General features: G+C 37.8%; 3 protein-coding genes across 5 annotated transcripts in view; 1 reads left to right on the top strand and 2 right to left on the bottom strand.

The window, feature by feature from the left end:
* Window positions 1-351: 351 nt before the first annotated feature.
* cart4 (cocaine- and amphetamine-regulated transcript 4) lies at window positions 352-1,416 on the top strand. Its single transcript, XM_027026148.3, has 3 exons — window positions 352-580; window positions 882-962; window positions 1,158-1,416. The coding sequence occupies exons 1-3, from the start codon at window positions 455-457 to the stop codon at window positions 1,263-1,265; spliced, it is 315 nt and encodes a 104-aa protein (XP_026881949.1). The 5' UTR covers window positions 352-454; the 3' UTR covers window positions 1,266-1,416.
* Window positions 1,417-3,619: 2,203 nt separating this feature from the next.
* On the bottom strand, window positions 3,620-6,799 carry jtb (jumping translocation breakpoint). 2 transcript variants are annotated; one of them, XM_027026117.3, is made up of 6 exons: window positions 6,600-6,799; window positions 5,855-6,019; window positions 5,652-5,692; window positions 5,430-5,515; window positions 5,169-5,248; window positions 3,620-5,029 (listed from the first exon to the last, which is right to left on the bottom strand). In XM_027026117.3, the coding sequence occupies exons 2-6, from the start codon at window positions 5,941-5,943 to the stop codon at window positions 4,873-4,875; spliced, it is 453 nt and encodes a 150-aa protein (XP_026881918.1). In that variant the 5' UTR covers window positions 5,944-6,019; window positions 6,600-6,799; the 3' UTR covers window positions 3,620-4,872. The 2 variants fall into 2 exon arrangements, with proteins under 2 accessions (XP_026881918.1, XP_026881917.1); XM_027026116.3 differs by having other exon boundaries at window positions 5,855-6,037.
* Window positions 6,800-10,349: 3,550 nt separating this feature from the next.
* The window catches only part of kcnq4 (potassium voltage-gated channel subfamily Q member 4), a 68,549-nt gene continuing 55,362 nt past the window's right edge, over window positions 10,350-23,536 (bottom strand). For both annotated transcript variants that reach the window (XM_081701139.1, XM_081701136.1), the window contains 5 exons: window positions 20,732-20,961; window positions 20,522-20,621; window positions 11,698-11,829; window positions 11,373-11,511; window positions 10,350-10,749 (listed from right to left, as the gene is read on the bottom strand). In XM_081701139.1, coding sequence (XP_081557265.1) covers window positions 10,546-10,749; window positions 11,373-11,511; window positions 11,698-11,829; window positions 20,522-20,621; window positions 20,732-20,961 — 805 coding nt within the window. In that variant the 3' untranslated portion in view covers window positions 10,350-10,545. The remainder of the gene's footprint in view (window positions 10,750-11,372; window positions 11,512-11,697; window positions 11,830-20,521; window positions 20,622-20,731; window positions 20,962-23,536) is intronic.

A 23,536-nucleotide genomic window follows, 5' to 3' on the forward strand; every position in this document is an offset into this window, starting at 1 on the left:
CATATTTATTTCTTGGTTTTTATATTTTTCTAAAATCTTTTTTTTTTTTTTTTCCCTAAAAAGCAAAAGTGACCTGTGGGTTCTAGTGGATGAATGTAATAAATCCCTTGCTATGTAAACAATAGCTATAGAGACAGATATGACAGACTCGCTGTCTCCTCCTTTTTCTCCTTTGGGATGTCAAAGCAGTGTTGTCATTTGTTCTTGATACTTATTTGCACCTGTAGAAAAATAGGATTTGGAGATGAAGGTAATGACGTTACATGAATATATCAGCCCCGTACTCAAATCGTATAAATAGGGAAAACTTAAAAGCAGTCCAGTGACACAACAGCATCAAGTAGTAAAGAGTGAAGACGTCAACGGAAACTTCGAGTGTTAGTATCGCTTACTCGGAAAAAGAGAAGTAAAGTGTTTTTAACCAACACTTGACTACGCCAAAGCATCCAGAACCATGGACAGCGTCAAAGCAGCACTGTACCTAGGTGCATGCATTGTGTTCAGCGTCGTCTGCCAGGGTCAGATGTCACTGGATAACAGACTGTCAACGCAAGAGGATCAATTTGTTACCAGAGACTTGGTAAGAACTAATCATATTGTGGAATCTAACTTTTGTAAAGGTTGTTTTGCGATCTGGGTTACTTTCCCCGAGTCTTCATTGAAGTATAATTACACTATTATACTGTAAATATCGCTGTTATCGCTGAAATGAAAAGGCTATTAATAATAACGATGGTAAAGATAAGTCTGATAGTTATCTGATAAGATAAGTTGGCTACACAAGTAATTTGTTTCAAATTCTCTGAAATCAATTTCATAACCTTTGTGATCTACATCGGAAAATTGACTCGGATATGTTCATTAATTCTTTCTTCTCACAGGCTGAAGCATTCGGAAAACTCTTAGAACGAGACGAGGGCAATCGGATATTGCTGGAGAAAAAAGCTAGTGTCATTCCGAGGGTAAAGCATAGTTTAGTTCATGTAGAGCACTCAAAATCGAAAAAAAACGTTTTGCAAATATTAATGGATTGTTATTTTGTATGTATATATGTATATCAGAAAATCAATCTATGACAATATGGAATCATTAACAAATGAATTTTATTATCTTTAAATAAGGAAAAAGCACGTTTCTTCTCTTTTTTTTCTTTTTAGTGCGATTTGGGAGAACGCTGTGCCATGAAGCACGGACCGCGCATTGGGCGACTGTGTGACTGTACGAGAGGGACCGCGTGCAACACCTTCTTCCTGCGCTGCTACTGATTGACGTCGCGCGAACACTTTTCCGAGACTGCAACTAGCCGGGAGCTTACTTAACGGGCATCGTTCAGTGTGTGAATTTACATGAGCTATGTCTTAAAATTGTAATGTTCGCAATCTTGCCATGTATGTATACGATCCAAACTTTACCTGATTTATTTTTGTTTAATAAAAATGTCTTTAAGGCTCATTGATTCTGCATAATGTCTAATTAATGAAGCTACAGATTTGTATCTGTAGTTTGCACCCTTTTACAATAGGCATGTTAAAATGTTGAAACATGTTAAAACATCTTAGAAATAGAAAATGGATATATATATATATATATATATATATATATATATATATATATATATATATATATATATATATATATATATATATATATATATAATCGAAAAGTTGACACGGGCATAGAAATTCAGGGGAAATGTCTTAACCATACAGTCATTGTATTAATCAATGTGATATGTGCTCTCACTTGGGCGACGACGTTCTTGAAGCAATATTACGATTTATACGATGTACTCAGAAAGACAGCAGCTAATTAAGAAGACACTTATCAAAGGGATTGAAAGGAACAAAGTTTCCCTCTAATACTGTTCAGTGACTAATGCGGGTCCGGTTACTGCTGACCAGAGGTTAGTTATCTTATACGTCTAATAGGTTTCGCCTCTGATGTTCTTATCAAGGGTTTTTGGCTCAGTGATGAACTTTACATAGTCTGGTATCTCTAGACGGGCTCACTATTAAATCAGAGCTGAGGATTAATGGCGCTGTGCCCTTATCTGTTCCAGAGAAAACCCCACTCTGATTCTGAATTTGACCTTTTCCCAACATCATAAGATGGCATAATATAGCCCGTGCTTCCGTAATTTTCTCCGGGGCAGATATGCCTTGACATTTATTTTAATAAAACATCAAAAGATCTAACCGCATTAGAATAAAATGATTGCATGACCGCAATCTTTTGTTGGTAGATGATAGTTTGGTGACATGACGAAACTGACTTTTAGATGTAGGCTAAACAGATCAGCAACATTCTACCGATATTTGCGGAAAGGCCGCACATTGCATAAAGCAGCAGAGGAGACTACAAAAGAGCCAGACACAGTCAGCAAATCCGCTCTGAAGTGGGCTATAGGATTATTGTAGACTAAAATAGTTGACCATGTCCGTGTCAGCTATATTGCAGGGAATGTACAGTCTATTCATGTTTAATACTATAAAACTAATGAAAAAGTTAGTTTATTCAGTCAGTCAGGCATTTCTATAATTTCCACAAAAAATAAAATTGGAAATGTCCCATTATCCACAGATGTTCGTTACAATGACGTGGAGCAGCTCAGCACCTCAGAGAGATCCCACAGGCCCTGCCATAGTTTATCCGAATATATCTCGGCCAAGTACTCATGCTCGCAAACGGCAGGAGTAGGTTAGCCGCACAGGTATTACTGACACTATGCCAAAATTCTCTTTACTGTTCCCTGTAGTTTATATAGTTGTATGTTTTACCAGTGTAAATGCAAGACCACAAGAACGCCAACAAGTGAGACCGATCGATGCTACCGTAACCAAAACAGAATCGGTAAGTCAAATTCATTGACCCAAGCAAAGTAGTTCACACACCAATTGGTAGTCTAATTCGGTGTAGCTCGTGCACTGATCATTCTATTACAATCATTTTTGCTAAGCATGCTTATATAGGCATCTAATAAAATTATTAACGAAAGTATTATCTTCATAGATGAAATCCAACTACGAAAGCCTCGAGACAAATAGCATGGCTTTGTTACGGAAGACCTTCGGTCGTCTTCCAGGAGTTTGCAGGCATTTAAAAAGAAGGAGAATAACAATTATGGTATTTCTATGCTCTCAAAGGCAATAAGTCGCTGTTGCTAGATAAACAAAAATCTTGGCTGTATAGACGATATACTCCTCTTAACATAATCACACAATGCATTCACTGTACGCTTCAGCAACACCTAGTGGATTAAAATCAAAGTAAGGAAGGGCACGTTCTATGTAGTATTTTTGGTTTTGGTGTTTGTGTAGATGACGCTCACACAGTATTTCGGCAAAAACTATATTGCACATATTCATCATATGTTCTCTGTATCTTTTCCTCTCCACAGTGCAACACTGGAAGTTATTGTCCCGTATTAAGAAACTCTCAGCATGGCCACGTCTGCTCTTGTGCTAAAGGATCAAGGTGTACTCACTTTTTCCTAAAGAGTTTTTAATCTAACATTGCTTTGCTATTGCTGGAAAATGTAAAACACTTATTCTCATGTAGAGATACCAAGTGTTTGTACTTTAGTCAAGGGATATCAAAGACTTAAAAAATACATAGCATATAGACTATATTTACTTTATTCCCCAGTTCTCCTTTTAGATACAGAGAATAAGAAAGTTCTCACATTTTTCATAAAAATACATTATTGAGTTTGGGAGGACCACTAAAACTGGCCAAGGAAGAAAATCTTAGTCAAGAGCATGCAGTTTTCTTTAGTTATAATCTTGTGCAGCAACAAAAAAGACAAAACATGTCATAACTCTTGCAAGCTTGCCTTACACTGATGGACCATGCAAGACCAGATGGGTACGGTGTTCAAAATAAATAAAATCAGCTGTAAACCAGAAAATACATGTCTCTATTCATTATCAATTACCTAGTTTAAAAATGCAACATTTGTGTTAGCATACTGCATATTTTTACATTTTTGTCATATATAGATTTAAAAGAGGGCTGAGTTTTAGATTAAGGAAAGTCAGTAGCAGCAGTGATGCCTGGCATGTGTGTGGATACTGTAAAAAAAAATATGGGACACACGCTCACCCACACCATACACAAGACAAACAGATAAAAACATAGTATAGAACCGAAAACTGCAAGATGAACAACCCAAACATTGGACTTTTGAAAATAAATTTGAGAACACCTCAAAGTGTAGATATGTAAATTTAAAAAGAAGGGATGAGTTATCTCTGAAAATTGAAAGTAAAATTCTCTCAGGTTTAATTTGGGATTGAGCATACAATCATTCCTGGTTACATCCCTGGTCTCTCTCTCGCTGTTTTACACACAGACAGGTACGGTAAGGGGAGATGTGATTAGGTGCCATTTTAGGTGTGATTATATTGGAAATTATGGCAAATCATATTTTGCAAAATTAAAGGCATGGACCACACACACCTAAAAAGCACATAGTATTTTAAAAAATAATTACAAACTTACATACTCTGCTTGTACATAGGACAACACATTTTGTCTGTTTGATTTTGATGCTAATCCCCCTATTCAATTTCTTGAGCTTCACAGTTAAAAGGAGATTACTGTAGAAATAGCACGAACAATCTGGGGAAAGGGTCAATTTCTTATGGAAGCAGCAAACTGTTGTCTACATTTAATGTCAGAAAGAAAAGGAACATTGTGTCCTCTCAGCCAGAAACACTGTGCATGAATGTCCAACGTCCACAATCCATGTGACGCATGTATCCTGTGAGGTGAACTGGTTACAACAGCTGTGCTCTAACACTGAATCTTTGCTGAAAACCATGGAGCACTTAACCTCTTGGTCATATTTCTGCAGCAGTCTTTAATACCATACTAAATAGATTCTATCTGCCGGCGAACCTTTTCCGAGGCTTGGCGGTCTAAGGATTGTTGTCGGATAACCACTAACAGTGCAAAGACAACAGTGAGCCCCAACATGGCACCCTCAAATTTCCAGAAGAGGTGCTCCTCCATCACTGCAGAGCGGCAGCTACCATGAACAAAGAGAGAAAGACAGAGTGGATGATCACATAACTTAACTACAACAAAAGTTTTTAAGGACACTACAGTAGCTCACTCTTAGTGCTAAACAGAAACAACAAAAAAGCAAGACTGAAAGGGGCACTCACCTTTTGTACTCATCTTTGTTGGACTTGGTGCAGTTAATCCTTTCCACATATCCTGTCTGGCTGCAGGCCACTATCCTCTTCTGGAGAGATTATGAGGGGCCAGGGGGCATCACACAAGACAAAGAAACTGTAAGCATCTTTACAGTATGTGCTGAGTAGAATCAAAGCAAAAATGCTGAGTGATCCCTCTGGGAAAATGCACACAAATTATAAGGGTTACAATAGATATTATATATCTGCTTATTTAAAAATGGTTCTCACCGCTTGAAAACCATTACACATGGTGCATTCTGTAGCAACAACAAACTCTTCCATTTGCCAACATGGCATGGTCACCACCTTTGTTCCTGCAATTCAGAAACAAATAGCAGCATTACAAACATGTAGATTTTATTTCCAACTGGGTTGTAAGAGTTTTAGTGTGCTCTAGATAGGCTTCTTTGTGATTAAGAGTATGGCCATTGGTAAGACATCTTCATGTACCTGTGGTTTTCTCTTCACTGAGAAGAGCTGCACCGAACACTCTGAAAATACATTACAGAAAGGTGTAGAAGGCAAAGATAAACATCACAAATATCAGAACTCAAGCTCCTGTAGTATCCACCTCTCCATGTTACACAGTAGGGAGCCAGAAACGAATCATTCATCAGTCTACATCATAATAACATTGCATATTTTCTACTAACCTGAATGACACCAATCCCCAAAAGAGCGCGTGGAGTGCCAGAACTCTGGGTTTGAAACACGACATCGGAATCCTACAGTCACTCTCCATCCCTCCGATCCACGTCCACACAAACGACGATGAAGCTTTATAAATATTTCAGCGCTTCATGTAAGCTTTCCTGAACCTGGTAAAAAACGAGCACCTTAAACACACATGATTTAAGGGAGGTGAGTTATGTCGAAGCTCCCTACACAAAACAAATGAACAAACGATAGTTGGACAGCTGTCATATGTTGATAAATAATTTTCAAAAATAAAGTAGTTAGCTAACTAGTTAGCTAAGCTAGCTAACTATATGACGCATGGTATTTGTGTGAGATATTACTTTTTTCACATTTTATATAGCCAGCTGGCTAAATTAAGTTATCACGAGAGACAGCAAAAACTCGATTTAGTAAACAACTGTTAGGCTGCTAAAACCATAGCTAGCTAGCGTTACATTGCTAAGTTAGGTGGCTAGCGTTAACAACCTAAAAGAGGTTGGTGGTTGTTGTAATTATAAATGGCAAGAACCCCGTTTTAGGACTAAGACCTACGACGGACTAGGCACCTAAATCATCTAATTAGTCAGCTACAAATTGTCTATCAACAAAGAATGAAGCTCCTAAACATATCGGTTTATTAGCTAGCCAGCTAGCCTAGCAGATGACCCTGGTTAGCTATCTTAGCTAGCTACCGTAGCTGGTTAAGAGTCCTTATATTACCTTATATTACAATTACCAGCCACTGCTTCTTTTATCACGAAAAATCTCGATGTCAGTGATTTCGAATGTTTAAAAATAGCCACGTTAGATCGCGTGACAGTTCATAACTCAGATGGTTTGCCTAATAAATACTTAGCTATATACTTTATTTACACAAAACTGAGGACGTGACTATCCGCCATTTTGAACATCAGCGTTGTTGTGACGTCATATTAACGGAAACGGGGCGTTGTTTCAGAAAATAAATATTACATCGCCGCCTAGTGGCTGGATTTATGGCCAACATGCATTGGGGTTAAAATGTGTGCAAAATTGGTTACAGTATGGTTGCATCATTTTCATTTCCAAATTTCATGAAATTCAGTTTCCTGACTAAAATCGAATTTAACCTCATAGCAGTATCCCACTCGCAGAGGATGAGCAGTGTTTCCTGCATGTAGCGCAGCAGCTGAAACCATTTTGCAATTATTGAGAGTGGTGAGCAGACCCTAACATTTATTTACTTGTTTATTAAGCTTTTAAGGCTAGCTAGAATTGTAAACGTGCAATTGCCCGCACTGGTCAGTCTTAGCTGTAGGGTGTATTGTTTAAGACTGTATAGTTTAATATATCTGGTTTAACGGCATCAACATGTAGTATCTCGACTTCAATACTAAGTTTTAGGCACTGAGGCATTATAATCAAAATGGAACCAATCTAATAACAAAATGAGTCATGATATCGCTAATAATTCTAATTAACACATAGGCAGCGTGTTGAAAGTCATCTGTAACATCTGTAAATAGTTTGCGATTCAGATTTTCTTAGACAAAATCTGGATTTATTGTTATTTTTTACAATCATATCAGATTAAACATACATGTCATAGAGCAAATTATCTATCACATTAGCAGTTAACAATCATGTCAATGGACAGCAATAAATGAAATATCATAAATGTTTGAAATTACCTTGGTGTACTTAAAAAGACAAATGATGACAGATAGAAAGTTGAATGAGACAGAGAGAATAAAAAACTGAAAGGAAGAGAAAAATAAATAGAAAACCAAACAAGGAAAGAAAGAATAAAAAGCAAAAGTAAAAGTGAAAAATAATAAAAGTGAAATGTACATTGTGAGAGGAAAATATTGACCACACATGAATCTGTGCAGGTGCAAATGTGATTAAGTAGAAAACTCCTTTTGAATTCTGTGTACTCCAGTTCAGTCCATTTAGAATTATTTAATAATGCCATGATAAGTAACCAAAACCATTGCTTAGGTCCACAATTGTATCGTAAACATCCCAGTGTGCTCTAACTAGATAAGGCAGAAGAGTTGTTTCCACTACCTCTCCTGCCATGCTTTTTGTTTACCCAAATTGGCTGCAGTGCTTCTTATAAGATGGATACCCCCTTCCCAAGTTACATGCATAGATATTGATAGGTGGTCATGCACAAAGACTAAAGTCTTCTATCTCAATCACTTCTGTGCAGGATAGCCTAACTGCTTTTAAATCTCTATGGGGCAAGGCAAATATGTCAGACAATTTCCGGTGGGTAATTCACAGGGAAATATAATATGTGACATTTTGGATCCACTAATGTCTCATTCCATCACATGCCTTTTGAATTAGGGTAATTAGACCTTAACCAAGGTATAAAAAGCTATCACACTGAAGAAAAAGGTTTCTGGGTGGGGATTTCAGAAACTAGGGTAAGCAAGTAATATAAGATAGAGGTGACACCAGAACCTGTAGCATTTTTGTTAGGTTCCTTTAGGGATACACCATTTAATTTTGTCTGAGGTACATGCAGAGTGAAAACATGGGCTGCAAGACAGAAAGGGAGAATGCTTTAAACAGGGAATAGGGCATCTAAACAGCCTCTATGACTACAGGCACTAAAAAAGAATGATAAGATGCTGCCTTATGCTATTATTCCTCATAAACACCTTAAGGTCTTCCACTAACATGCACTTTAATGCTGTTATTTTATCAAAGGAATATTCATGTAATTTCTAGTTCTATTTCTTTTATTTGTTATTTTTGCACAGTGTGCTGTTGAGAGACAGCTGAGTGACAGGGAGCTGTACCTGAATCTGTGCAGAAAGCACTGCCGCAAGTTAGCACAGCGTGCGACTGAACTTAGATCATCACACAAAACCTGGATATGAGACTTTCTTCCCATCCTGAGTCAGGTTTTGTGCCCATGATACTCAGTTGTACAGCTTGGGGCCGTCATGCTGAACTGTCCTTTAATATACCCTGGAGAATGACGGGGACAGTAGGACAGCATTCGAAGGTTATGGATTGCAGCACATTTGAATATTCAGTGACACCTTGTGGCACAAAAGATGCTGCATCAGCCCAAAGTTTAAAAATAAGACAGAGAAAGAAAATGTAAAGTCCAAGCTTGATTCAGATTTATTTGGAAACTGAATCCCTGGTCTCAGAAAAATAGTCTCTCTGGAAGTTTTTTGATTCAAACAAATTAAAAACAAATAACCCAAAAACCTTACTGATATTATGATGTCAAGAAATAAAATGTGCAAAATATGCACAAAATTATATATCTACAATTGCTTGGCTTTTATAAAAGAGACTGGAGAGGAGATAGTAAGTGAGACAGTTTTTAGTGGTCAAGTAACAGTTCTCAATCTCTTTTCTTTTGGAAGACAGAAAAGCAGAGATACCAGATTTTGGCATGCCTCTGTGAAAAGCTTAGGTCTTGCTTTGTAAATTTGCTCACCTTCAGATCAAGTGTCTAGCTGTCCTCTAATGCTCTCTTTTGTAGGGTATTCTACCCCAAACACTTAGCAATATATCTATGAAATCGAATGGTCTAGTAGTAGTAAATCAAGAGGATTGAACTTGTGTTATACAATCTTGAAGATATATTTGAAGACGTTTCACCACTCATCCAAGTGTCTCCATCACTTCAAGTTTATACCAGATTCTAAAAATGTATATATCTTCGGGATTGTATCTTCAAAACTGTAAGTCAGTGTAACTAGACATTTGTGGTATAATCTTATACATTAAACCACAAAAGTAGTTGTAGTGATTTACTATTACTTGACATGAAATTAAATTTACCCAAGGATGGGGTGAGACTTTCTTTTCTAACACCACTTACAATGATAATGAGATTAGCATATGAGCAAAGGGAGTTAGAGAAGGGATGCAACATAAGGAACAATAAAAAGGACATGAATATTAAGTATGGGGCATTATGTTGTGTTTGGTATATGGTAAAGTTGAGTAAAAGAAAGGGACAGATATGTAGTCCAAATAATGGGGAAAAGGGAAAGCAAATAACCATAACCTTTTATATATATATATATATATATATATATATATATATATATATATATATATATATATATATATATATATATATATAAAGAAGATTCTAGGTGACTGCAGTGTACTATAGTAAGAGATGTAAAGATATAGTTATTCAAAATTGTATTGCTTGCACAGCTGTTGAAGGACCTCTGTCCGAAACGTCCTGTTTCTCTGAAAATGTTTTGTACATCACTACAATTTTGAATACATCTATCGATCGATCTATCTATCTATCTATCTATCTATCTATCTATCTATCTATCTATCTATCTATCTATCTATCTATCTATCTATCTATCTATCTATCTATCTATCTATCTATCAGTAGATATATAGCAGATAGCTAGCTAGCTAGAGAGATAGATAGATAGGATAGATAGAGCAGAAACAAAAGGCAAATTCATAAAACATAAGAGACAAGGGTCACCAGTAGTAGTTTAGTAGAGGTAGGCAAACGTATGTGAGAATGTGGTGATGGCTGAAGCAGTAGGAAGGGTCTGTGAGAAGATGAGAAGAGCTTTTGTCATGTGTGACATTGAGCTCCTGGCTATGGGCACTACAGCTGCGATCATGGTTGCTTCTCCTGGATGTTCGTGGTCCTACTGCTCACTCCCTTGGCTCAGTCCATGTTGCCACTGTCTGAATGGGAGATGTTGAGCATATTGGCAGAGGGGAAGAGCTCTTGGTGGTCTATGGGGCTATGGTAGTCAGAGGTGAGGTCAGGCTCCAGCAAGGAGGACATGGTGAATTGGGACGAGCCCTTTTTTAGGCACTGAGAATAGAAGTTCAGCAGCATGTCCAGCTTGTTCTCAATGGACTGCACCTGAGAGATCAGAAGAAGGCAGTATTAGAGGCAGCTGTTTGCAGAGATCTTGAGTTAACCCCTCCGAGGTCTAACATTGCCAGCAATGTTAAAAAGCATGTTGTAATACTACAATAATTAAGTCAAATATATAACACTATGTACAGAATTCACAGTAACGGTGCATTCTGATTCTATTATTAATGTATGGTGATTTTGCATAAGAACATGTTGTAAGTATTCACAAAGAAGTCTGATACATATCACTTTTTCCTAAGGGGGCAAAACAATACAAATTTTATCAGAGGTGGCTAAAATTTATTTTGACATTCCAAGTAATAAAAATATTATTTATATGAAAAGAAACATGAGCCATTTGGTCTTTTTGGATTTGCAGACTGAATATACATTCAATTTCATGGTTTCTTTTCATATTCTTCATTATTAATTTCATATTATTGATAACTAAGAAAATGACAAGTTGTTGTCAGAAGTGGTCCAATAATAAAGACATTACTGCAAAATTTACAAAATAAATTGACAGTTATTTCAGCACTGGAGGTTTTTCTGAAATATACTCATCTCTCAGATGTTGCTTCTTTAATTTTAACACATTCAGAATGCACTGTTTGACTATGGCTTACCTGTTTCTCCACCTTAACTACACGTCCCATCATGCTTAGCTCATCCATTGGATCCAGTTCTGGAGGAGTCTTTTCACCTTTATCTGTCCTCATCTTCCTATCAGGTTGAACAGCTCCACGGCCAACAATCTGATCTACCCTTTTTAGACAGAAAAATGAATCAGTGTAGTCTGGAGGTCTGTATTCAATTCTACTAAAAGTTTAATCTTCATAAGGTTGGAATTAGTGAAGATGTACATTCTAATGTTAACAAACACATTTAATTGTTCTCAGATACCAACGCAATAATTTGTATCTTTCTGTTAAACTTTTTATTAAACCAAACCTTGTCTGCAGGCTCTTGATTCTGCCAAGCATGTCTAAGTGTCCAGCTGAATACTGCTCAATTACATCCTTTACATCGTATGGTCGCAGTGTTTCTTTGAATTTCCGTTTGGCTACCAGGAATTTTAGGATCCTACAAACAGAAAATTAATGCAAGCAAGCACACGCACACACACGCACACACACACGCACGCACACATGCATACACACATGCACACACACATGCGCGCACACACACACACACACACGCACACACACACGAGTAAGATTAATTACAAAAACAGTCTTATCATTCAAAGGGCTAACCCTTCTGTGAAAGGGCATAAGGAGGACGTCCCACACACTATGAGAGTGATAGATTGGACACAGTGGGTGTGAGAAGTATATTTTTAGCCAATTGGAATGAACAGGCTAGAACACTTTTAAAGTGCTTTTCCAAAATTCTCAGGCTCTTATGAATCCTTTCCACTTCTGTTGCAATTGTTAGTACTCGATCATTCCTACTTACAGGGAGTAAATCAGTGTTTCTGTCTGTGCATGTGTGTGTACTTGATTGCTGCAGATACATGTGCAAACAGTGTGTAAAAACAGTGCTATGATCATGTGGAAAAGTGTATTTGGTAAGCCCATTCCTAATAATATGACCAGTGGCTGTCATTAACATGTGAGTGGTGTGAAAAAGCCCAGAACAACTACTGGACATTTCTGTTAAAATAAACATCCCAACAAAACAAATGACTTTTTAAATTAAAATAAACAGAAAACAGCACTACAAATTTCAATGCGGGAAGGCTTGCCAAATACGGCCATCAAACCTTCACTGAACCACTTTGTTCAGTCCCAGCGCTGAATTCTTGTCAGTGAACGCATTCAGTTCAGCTGGCCCTCTAATTCATGTCCTCTTTAAGAAATCAAGCCTGGCACACAAATCTGAGGGGCAGTTGAAGTTAATACAACACTTGGTCTGCATTCTTGTCCCCAGCACTTTTCAAAACAAAGTTACACCCTTGTTGAGAAATACAGAAGAGAGAGGGCACCAGGACACAGGGCTCTATCCTAATGATTGTAATTCAAACTGTATTTGGCAGATGTCTGCAAACTTATCCGAGCTAGAAGTGATGATACACAGCCTTTGCCAAGAACCCCAGATCTCATTCTCCTTACTGCTCTCATATTACTCCATGAATCTTGCTCAACAAATGTAACACTACAAATGTTAGGATAGACAAACGGGTGCACTCACATGGCTATCCTGTGCCATGATAAATTACTCCAAGAGGAGTGAAGACAGAGAATGGGAGAGGAGGAGGATTTTTTAAAATGAGAATATGCTTTCTCCCGTCAGCAGGCATAAGCATCCATTAAATGGAATATCCTTTACCAGAGCAGAGTGGAGAACGGTTCAATGAGCGAGCTGGTCCCAGCTCTGCCGTAAAGCTCTTCATGGCCAGCAGGGGGAGAGACTGGATCTGCACAAGAAGTCATGCTGACTAATGCAGGTAAAATAAATCTAAACCGCTGAAGCGAGTTTAAAAAAAGAACCATTGTTCGGCAGGAACAGCTTGCGTGTGCGAGTGGCAGGGCATGAGTCTCAGCCTGGGCGATGGCATCGTTTGGGCTGGCGAGCGCAATGCAGGAGCAGCACTACAGCTGTGCCTCAGCACGCCTCCTACCCCCTACAACCCAAGTTTCTTGATGACTCTTGAGTTCAGTTTTTTTTATTTTATTTGCAGACTATTTTTTTTCCTCCGTTTTTAGTTTTGTAGGTAGGTGCACATTTCTCCAGTGTGGGTATCAGGTGCAGATAAAAGAAGGGGTAAGGAAAAAGAGGGAGAGAGGGAAAAGTAAAAAGAAATCCCATTTATTTCCACTCTCTCAGGGTTTCCATAATATGCTGACTCTCTCTGTGTCGATGTCAATGCACTGTAAGGCTGAATCGTTATACTGTCAGTCTTTAGAGTACCCCACCCCCAAGAAACCTTTTAGTTGCTACCCCTAATAATAGCTGCGAGAGCAAACATTGCTGGTCAGACACTCTTGTATCCAACAAGAAGCATAGACAAGACTAAATCTAAATGGCAATTTATGAACCCAAAATGCTACTGAAAATGGTCTTTTGCTAGGAGGCTTAAAGCATTAATATTATTTATTTTACTGACAGGATGTGTTGTATATTGGAAAGACAGCAAGGCCTTTTCAGCGAAAGGTGTACAGTTTAGTTCAAGGACATTGGTGTACGCAAGTCTTTCCTGAATTCCAGGAACATCTCACTAAGCATAGTTCGCACATTTCTGCAGGAATGAACAGTGAGACTCTTCTTAAAGTGAAACCTCAGCATTGTATTAAGCTAAAATTAGCTTGTTTCTAAAGTGAATCAATCTTCTCCTGGGAGTCTTACGTAAAATGCTAAAACCTAGAGCCTATGTTGTGTCACAGGCAATGATGCACCTGTGAGTACAGCACACCTGGAGCTTTGTGCTCTATGGAGGTAATTATGTTGCAAAATGTCAGAACTTGCAGTATAAAATCTGTACTTGCATTTTCCATATTCTATATGTGAAAATGCAAGTACAAATATGAAAATTTGTAGAGTAAAAGTCTTAACAAAGATGAAATGTCCAAAATATGTGAACTAATACAAATATTAGTTAAATACAAATATAATTCTATACACATAAATTCATTTTTGGTGCAAAAATGAATGGGGGGTGGGGTGTGCGCCATAAGGTTTCTGATTTAATTTGTGACCAATCAAGAGAGCATTATTTAGCAAGTAAACACTGGATGCCAGAGAAAGTCACTCATGTTTGTTAAAGAACTGAAGACAAATGTCTCCATTAATAGTTTTATGGATCACTGAGCTCTGTTGGTATGTTTACTGTCTTTTTTTATTTAATATTAAATTATGTCTTAATTTTATAATGGTGTTGCTTTAACCTGTTATTGTAGATGGTGCCAATGTGCCAACTAGCATGATACCTGCCTAAAGTAAACTTAATTATCAGTGTGTTTATTTGAACTGTTCATATAACAACATTAACTGCTGAACTCCAATAATGACTGTATTCACATTCAGGGTTATTACATAAAGAAAAATAACCAGGATTGGGATAGAGCTAAACAAGCATTTTCTGATGATTACCATAGCAACATAATTCACCTAGTCAATCTTACTTAACAATCTAACATACAAAATAAAGAGAAGGAATCCCTAATGATTTTTTTCTGGCCAATGTTAAGTTGTTAAAAAAAAAAAGTTTTAAAATGTTCCACTTATTATGAAAACATGTCTGCATGATTCCTGATTATTTTTAGAGGTAATGTTGAATGTTAGGGATGATTCCTGAACAAATCGTTCTTTTGAACTTTTTTCAGTACATCAGTTGAACCGATTCACAAATAACAGCTACATCAAAGCTTTATCTAGCTCATTAGTTTGCATTTTTACATGTGTTTTTGGCCAGTTCCAATAAAATTCTTATGACAATAATTTATGGTCGAAGAATATAAAATCACAATATGTTTTGAATTTACTTACATTTTTTTCCTACAGTTTAGCCTGTAGATTCCTTCAGTGTTTGTGCTATGTGCAATCTGCACCTGAAGCTGTTAGTGTCTCCCCCTAAAGTGTCTCCCTGTAGTGTCTCCCCTGAAATGTCTCTCTTTAGTATCTCCCCTGAAGTGTCTCCCCTGAAGTGTCTCCCTGTAGTGTCTCCCCTGAAGTGTCTCTCTTTAGTATCTCCCCTGAAGTGTCTCCCCTGAAGTGTCTCCCTGTAGTGTCTCCCCTGAAGTGTCTCCCTGTAGTGTCTCAGCTAATTTGAATTTATCAGTGTGGATGTCAGCAGGGCAGTTGTGTTCTATCATCAGTTGAATGTGTGTTGACCTTTGCTGCATACATTTTGAGACCATGGGATGTTCTGAATGTTGATGGGTATAGCGATGAACTAGTGTTGATGCTAACAACTCTATATTCATAAATTTTGCTCAAATAGTCCAATAGTCTGGCAAATTGAGAAATAAAATTTAAGGAGATATATTTACATTTTTGGCAATACTGTGAATTAGATTTATATCCTACTATATTATATGAATGAACATACTGTTGTAGTCATTTTGGTAATAAAGACAACCCAAATGTGAAAAATAAGTTAGATTAAAAAGTGACAGTCTCCCTGCTAGAGAAACTGAGTACACTGTATTGAGTCAGACTCACTCACTGTCTGAATTAACCAATGCTGCTGACCTCTGTACAGTTATTGACTGAGCTGAACGTCGGTTGTCAATCACATTCGACTCAAAAATGTTTATTGCAGTTTTTATTTGAAAATGCAGGCCCAGTCCAAATGCCAGTAAATTAAAAAATGCTGTTTTTGCGGTTTGACTACAGTAGTGTTTTCAGTCCATTTTCCAGATGTTCTCTGTCCACAATAAAACAGAAAAATGAAGGAATAGGTAATGGTGAGCATGTGCAAGTGTCTACTGTGACTCGTGTATCATTTCTGCCACAGTATTTGCTTTATGTGCTGCAGTTACGTGCAATGTAGCAGGGAACATGTAGAGAAAATAGTGAGAAAATATATCAGCTGAACAGATAAGGAAATCAAGCAGCTAAGTGTCAAATTAAAATAGCTCCTGCTGTAAACAGTGCGGCAATTACATCCACCATGTTTTAACTGAGGAATCTGCAACCTAACTTTAGTGTTTTCTAAACGTTACATTTTCTCTTATTCACACTACAACACCAAACCTGCATTTTCAGATTTACTTTGGAGAGTGGATTCGGGCAAAACCTATGAATACATATGTGCTTTCCAGTTGACTGATATTAGAAGGAGGCAAAAAAGAGTGTTGTCCTCTCAAATATACAGATCCGCCCCTTACATTTTTAAACTAAATATTTTTTTTTAGGCCATTACAGTATTTAAAACTGTATGAGCCTGTCTTTAAACATTAATCAGTAGTTTTAAATCTGCTAGTAGCGAGTATGCAGTAGCATTTTAATAGGGTACTCGCTAAAACAATCTATGTTTAGTAATTTTTCATGTCAGTCATGTCAGCTGATAAAAGTGTCAACTAAATGCTGTAAATATATAATATAAATATATAGATGTGCTAATAGTATAGAAAACCAGAAGCCTATGCCCATTTGGAAGGAACAGCAACTGCGAAATACCATTTCAAAATTAGTAAATGCCAATCAGCTTGCCAAAAATACTTTTTATGTGTCATCCATCATGTATATTATTGAATTCCTCATGTCCAATGAATTACCCTTGAGGGGCACTATTGATTCAGTTGATAGCTAGGGACAGGGGAGAAGTGGATTTTCTCTCTCTGAGTGCAAAAATCTGTACTTTAGCACTACTGACTATGTTGGAGAATTTGCTGCATATTTAAATGTAACAGCCAACTCATGGAGCCATTGAGTGGGAAGTCAAAATCTGGGAATTCAAAACCGGGACCTGGGATATCTGAGCTTTTTGGATGTTGAAACAGCGAAACCATTGCTGGACTTAACAAAAACAAATATAGCAGAGGCTCAGTTTGCTGTTTATCACCAGTTTCTGTACCTTTGATCACCTCGACTAATGGAGCCCAACAGTGAAAAACAGTCCATGGAAAAACTTGTTCAAAGTTATTCTAACATTTTTGAGGCAGTACCCTCTGTACTGGCCAAATTCACACATGCACTAACATTTGGGGCCTATACAGCTATATGTGAGAACTCCACTATGTTTTTTCTGAACACAGATGCAAAGCCCAACTGATTCAGTTGGCAGCAAATTCCATGTGGAATAGAAGGAGAAACTACTGAGAAAGTTTCATTCTACTTAGAGAAGCCTGCAACTTTATTGATTGACAGTAAGATCAATTCATTTGTTAGTGGCTAGTTTTCTATAGTTTATTTGGAATATGAAGAAAATTCTTATTATCATTCTATTCTGCTGAAGCGTCCTTTTAGTTGCATGTTGATGGTTGATACTTCAATTGAGAATTGATCCATTGATTGGGCTGTACTTCTGTGTTTTGTTGTGTATTTGGTATTGCTGATAGTTTAGTGTTTATTTTACTGTTGAGTAATAATACTGATAGTTTAATCTGTTTCTGTAATGAGTTTTGTCTTATTTTTTCTTCGTATTATGCATGTGCTTAAAGTTAGTTCTTATTGGCTAAAAGGGCCATCCTTCATTTTAGAGAATCACTCTTCATCTAAACAGAAAGCCTACCATAAGGTGGATGTTCAGTCACTTATTTGTAACAAGAAATATTTTTTTTGCAGTTCTGTGAATTAGATTTGTATCTTACAAAGTCATAGAAGCAAACATATCATTATAACGCTATTGGTTATAAAAACAACCCAAATGTGAAAACTCATTAACATGAGGAAAAATGACATTTTGGACAGTGTTATTCAGACAGTAGACTACATTAGTAGGCTACATATGTCAGTGGGGTGTCAGGGATGAGTTGAGGGGAGATGGCTTTAGGGATGTTGAGCAGGTGTGTGGTGGGAATAGAATTTCATCCCTATGCAGCTGTTTAGTGTAGACCTATATAAACTTTAACGTGAAATCATACAGCATTCTGTTTATTCTGTTATTGGTTCTTCTGCACCACCTCTCAGCCAAGAGTTGTAATTGATATGCTCTAACTCTGAGAGAGCTGATCGATCCCAAGAGCCTCTCAAGCATGATCAACTCTCAAGCATGTTTAATAAAAAAACAGTCAGTCGATTGAACAGATTAGATGAGCAGTTTTTGTTCTGTTCAGTTAGAAAAGAGCCAAAAAACAGAAAAATTAAAACAACTGATCCCGTGAAACAGTGTGTAACACACAGAACCATTGAGAATTGCAAGCTCAAGACTAATACAATTCTATGAACATATTCCAATAAGTTTGTGATCTTTTTATATTGTTTAAATTGAGTACCAGATAGATATAGCCATAAAACTGTGAACATTTGCCAGCTGTGCATGAAATTATAGTTATAGGAATATAGGATTCCGTTTTTGGTCATTCTAGCCTAGTGAAGGTAAAATATAGTCCATCTATTCTAGTCGCAAGAGAACCACAAAAGTGCAGCTTTACATGGATTGACTTACACTACGGTCACCATTATGTCTCCCACCAGGGTGAAACTGAAATGGTTGAACTGGATGTCTGATTAATATAAATGAACCATTTGAAAGAATCAGTTTGCCACAAGGAGCCAAATTTCCTATCACTACTGAATGTGTAAATGATCACTATTGAATTTCAGCTAATATGTAGGCACCATCTAAAAAGCATCATCATAAAAGTCCAAAGCAATAGCGTTAAGATAATTAAGACACAAAATACAGAAAGACGGTAAACATACCAGCCAAGCTTGTGGTTCTGTAATCTAACAATGGAGAGGCTTGACTTTAGGTTTTAGTGAGCTTGAGTGGCTTTCTGCATTATCCAGTGTTTTACTTGCTAAATAAAGCTATTCTGATTGGTCTTAAAATATGTCTCACCCCTCTGGCTTGCTCCCAGTTCTTATCCCTTAGTAAAGCAGTTAAATGTGCAAAAATCAGTTCTGCAACAAGTTTATCAAAGAAGTATAGCAAAATCAGAGGCGAGAAGATTTGAAATTGTCATGGTTAAGCAGTTGGTTAAATTTGTAGCTGTAGCACCAGAAATTAATTTATGTGCAAATAAATATATTTGTATTTATCTCTAACATGAAGTATCACTCTTACATCGAGTATCACATGGTGAGCCTAGTTAAGGCAAAGAATACAAGAGTATGTTGTGTTAGATAGCCATCTCTTTGTCTCATAGCCTGCTCACAAAGCAAAATGCAAATCCTGACTATTTTCATTGTCCTGTATTAAACTACTCACTGATTACAAAGGGCACTTTCAAGGCAACTTTATCGCTGACTGATGTTTTCAGGTAGAAGAATTCAGGAACATACTGGCTGCTTCATTTTCCACAAAGCTCCAGCTGTCCACAATGAAACAATAAAAGAACACTAAATATTATATATCGTTTGTTTGTTTGGACTGTTACTAATAAAGATATCTAACCTGAAAAGCACTGGAAAAAGGAAGAGTAAGAAACCCCTGACTATGGATTTAATGACTACACACAAAGTCCCCCCCTTCACCCCATACACACAATTTCCACTTTCTAAAATAAGATGACTGAGGTTATATGCATCTGTAGGAACACGTTAATTTTTTTTTCAAAAGAAACCTATGGAGAAAGAAATGGAGGTACTGTTTGAGTTTGGTTGCATATATGAACAGAAACACACACCTGCCTCAATACACTGTGCTGGTAATATGAAAACAACTGTATCATGTTATATGAACTGATTAGGAGGTGAACGATAAATCTTATCAATTGCTCTGTGGACTCAGCTATAGCATGCCAACATTTGTAAAACATCTTTTGTTATTTTTTGCTTGTTTAAACAAAAATCATGGTGCGTAGCTGAAGCTTCCCATGCCCCTTGTGTGTCACTTTCTTCACCGTGCCATAATAATGATGTTAATAATAAATGCCTGAAGGTTACTTGTGAAAAGGTCAAGGCTGAGGGAGCAGATTCTTTGCTGAGGTTCCTTTGTGATAAACAGCTCACTGAAAACTAAAGCATAAGTGACATTGATAAAATGTTCATTCATTTCACTTGGGCTAAGAGAACTGCAGTATATTATAGTAGTGTATATGAGAACCAGAGACCAGTGTTTTAAAATTGACTTGATTGCCCAAACTGGCAAATGAAATAGCCAGATTCTCTGCTGATAAATTAACTGGCCACAGTTATTCACCCATATGATTAGCCGCAAACTTACCTAACTGCTCGAATCAGAGTCTTCACTGGTGGTATGACATCTTCCATAGCAACATCACAGTATGACTTGTCCTCTGTGACCTCTTCCCCAACTCCCTCTACTACAAGATAGTAGAAGAAGTAGTAGAAGACCATCAGGAGAGAAAGCCACATGCCTTTAATTTAGTCATTGCTGGAGAGTGAGTGTGATATCCAAAGTAGTGAGACATACCCTCTGTGGGTGGCCGTGACTTCAGCCGGAGCGAAGTGCGGAAGCGCGTTCGATCATTGAAGCTCCAGCTCTTCTGCACCTTGCCGGGGCTGGTGGCTTCAGGGATGTTCTCTGTGCTTGGGGAGTGCTGCGCGCTTTCGGGGGACAGAGGGGAGGAAGCCTTACTCCGCACTGCCTGTGCGGAGCGCGAATTGTTCATCCTAATGCGATCACGAAAACCAGTCTTCCCACTGTCAGAAAATGTATAAACACGGGGTTCACAAACAATGTTTTCGTTATCATTATCAGAATGTATTGGATGATTGATCTAAGATAGAAATATAAATGCTCTTTAAGGCACAACTATGTTTGTTTGAGTAAGAATATATGAAAAACCAGAGAGGGGGCAGAAACAAACTACAGATGGTATATGTAATGTTACATGCTTTCCTCCTGTTTGAGTGGTTTTAGCATTCTTTATAGGCTGTTACATAAATATATCCTATTTCTGTTTTTTTTTTTTTTTTATAGCATTCTCATTGGTTGCTAATTGTCACACTGATTGTTAGTCACTTCCTCATTTATCCCAGTTTCCCTGTATACAAGATAGGGAACAGAGGAAATTTGGAGAAGCTTTTTTTGTAAGTAGAACAGTTCATCAGTGCTCCTAGAAACTGTCAGATTATATTAATTGTATTTCATATTTTACATCTTAAATAGTTCACACACATTATTTCATGACTATTATATACAGTTTCACACTATAATTGATTATGTGGATTGACGTGTCTCCATTAAATGGGCGTGTATGTCTGTGACAACTTGATGCTCCTTCATCATTGAAGTTAGAGAATGTTACTCTAGTCAAATCATTTAAGAGTGTTTAACTATCTGGTGATATGTGCCGTGCTATGTGCTCTGGTGCCAAAATAGTTGAAAACCAATATCACAGCAGGTTGTACATAGCTCTTATGAAGACAAAAAGTATTATTTAGTAACTGTTGCAGCTGTATCACACTGATCTCCTATAAGCTACAATAATGTATGCTACTGCACTCTTAGAAGAACAGACAGCTGTGCCAACATATGATCTGTTTGTTATCAGGTCAGTAGCCAGTGTCTCCATCTTAAGATCAAACAAGTCTTCTGCCAGCTTAGCCACATCTAAAGCACAGGCCAAGCGAAATGACAGCCTTCATTAAAAAGACTGAAATATTTTTAGAAAAGGCTTGGATGGATGCTGCTTTTGCCATCATAAAGCTATATAAAGAGGTTACAGGAGCAGTAGAATAGGCTAAAGCTCTCCTGTTAGCAGCAGAATCAGAAGAAGGTTCCAGAGCCTCAAACATCACAGCTCTTCCATTCCACCCTCCATGAAAAAGAACTAGTATGCTGAGTGTCATTCTAGAGCTGTCTCTAAGCCTACACCCATTGACTCAGCACACCCATCAGCCTCAGCAATACAATCAAGCTACATTCAGCAGTGCCACTCAGACCTCTCTTATAGTGGGCAGAAGTAGACCACATACCTCAACCAACCAGTCAACAGAGCTACTTCTTTATGTTAACCCTCATAGCTCTCACACCATTAGACTACATCAGCCACTCCCTACCACTGATCATAGACAATCCTACTCTCTCTGCTGACTGTATAGGGTTTGGTGAGATCGCTAGGTTCCTTGCTCGATGTGAGCTGCTGAGCTCTGGCCTTGCCAAATCCAATAACTGTCCAGACAGCTATTGGGTGTGGAAGTCAAAATTTCTAAGCACCACAGGTTTTCTAAGCTTGAAGGGATTACTTGCAGTGAGGAGCTCGACTTGCTAAATAAGTTGCTAGGCCCGCAGTTTTTCATGTACATCAAGAGAATTCGTTACTTCCATATAAATGACCCAGTTCAAAGCCTGAGAAAGTCCTCTTCAGGAGTGTTATGGATTGCCAGAAATGATCGAGAAGGCTCTCTTTGACAGGTGGGAGAAGTTTCCAAAGATAACCAACAAGGATCCTCAGAACATCAGACAGCTTGGTGAACTGCTACAGGAACTAATTGCAGCATGAGCGCAGCCTATCTGGGCTTACTTACCTAGACACCGAGAGAGGTCTGAACCCTATAGAGGAAAAGTTTCCATTTAGCCTTCCAAGAGAAAAGAATCTCACACAGGAGTAATTACAAGCTACACTGCAAAGTACACTTCCTGCCATTCACTTATTTTGCTGACTTTGTTGGCAAAGAGGCCTACAGCCATAGGCCTATAGGTTTCTCTCTGATTTCTTCAGCTGCTACATTTATCAAGGCAGATAACAATGAAAATGAGAAGTTCCAGATACTTCATCTCTTCCACAAGACAGAGATCTCTTGGCTCTGCCACTACAGAGGCCACCAGTGCTAGGCCAGATGTCAGTAGGCAATGTCCTATTCACAAAAAGCCTCACCCTATCAAACAAGGCAGTGGTAGCTCAGTGGTTAAGGTACTTGACTTGTAATTGGACGGTTGCAGGTTCAAGCCCGACTACTGTAAAGTTGTCACTGCTGAGCCCCTGAGCAAGGCCTTTAACCCTCAATTGCTCAAGTTATACTCAGTCATAATTGTTTTGGATAAAGGTGTCAGCTAAATGCCTTAAATATAAATATCAAACACTGTAGAGACTTCAGAACCAAAATCACTGAAGAATGCAAGCCATTCCACAAAGAAATTGGCTTACGTTTTAGATGTTGTTCTTCTAGTGAACACCTTGGTAGAGACTTCAAAATTGTATTTCAGTGTAAACAGTGTGACAGCGACAAGCACACAGTAGCTCTTCAACCTAGACCAGTTCCATGGTATAGC

The sequence above is a fragment of the Electrophorus electricus genome, chromosome 2 (assembly GCF_041902795.1).
Source record: "Electrophorus electricus isolate QZ-2024a chromosome 2, ASM4190279v1, whole genome shotgun sequence".
In the NCBI taxonomy this organism is placed as follows: domain Eukaryota; kingdom Metazoa; phylum Chordata; class Actinopteri; order Gymnotiformes; family Gymnotidae; genus Electrophorus; species Electrophorus electricus.

Bases quoted from the DNA above. Each gene is read 5' to 3' on its own strand.
- jtb (XM_027026117.3), bottom strand. From the start codon at position 5,943: ATGGAGAGTGACTGTAGGATTCCGATGTCGTGTTTCAAACCCAGAGTT. The intron at 5,516-5,651 runs GTACATGAAGAT...TCTGAATTGCAG, and splicing joins CAGTGAAGAGAAAACCACAG to GAACAAAGGTGGTGACCATG. The intron at 5,249-5,429 runs GTGAGAACCATT...TAATCTCTCCAG, and splicing joins TGTGTAATGGTTTTCAAGCG to AAGAGGATAGTGGCCTGCAG.
- cart4 (XM_027026148.3), top strand. From the start codon at position 455: ATGGACAGCGTCAAAGCAGCACTGTACCTAGGTGCATGCATTGTGTTC. The intron at 581-881 runs GTAAGAACTAAT...TTCTTCTCACAG, and splicing joins AATTTGTTACCAGAGACTTG to GCTGAAGCATTCGGAAAACT. The intron at 963-1,157 runs GTAAAGCATAGT...TTTTCTTTTTAG, and splicing joins AAGCTAGTGTCATTCCGAGG to TGCGATTTGGGAGAACGCTG.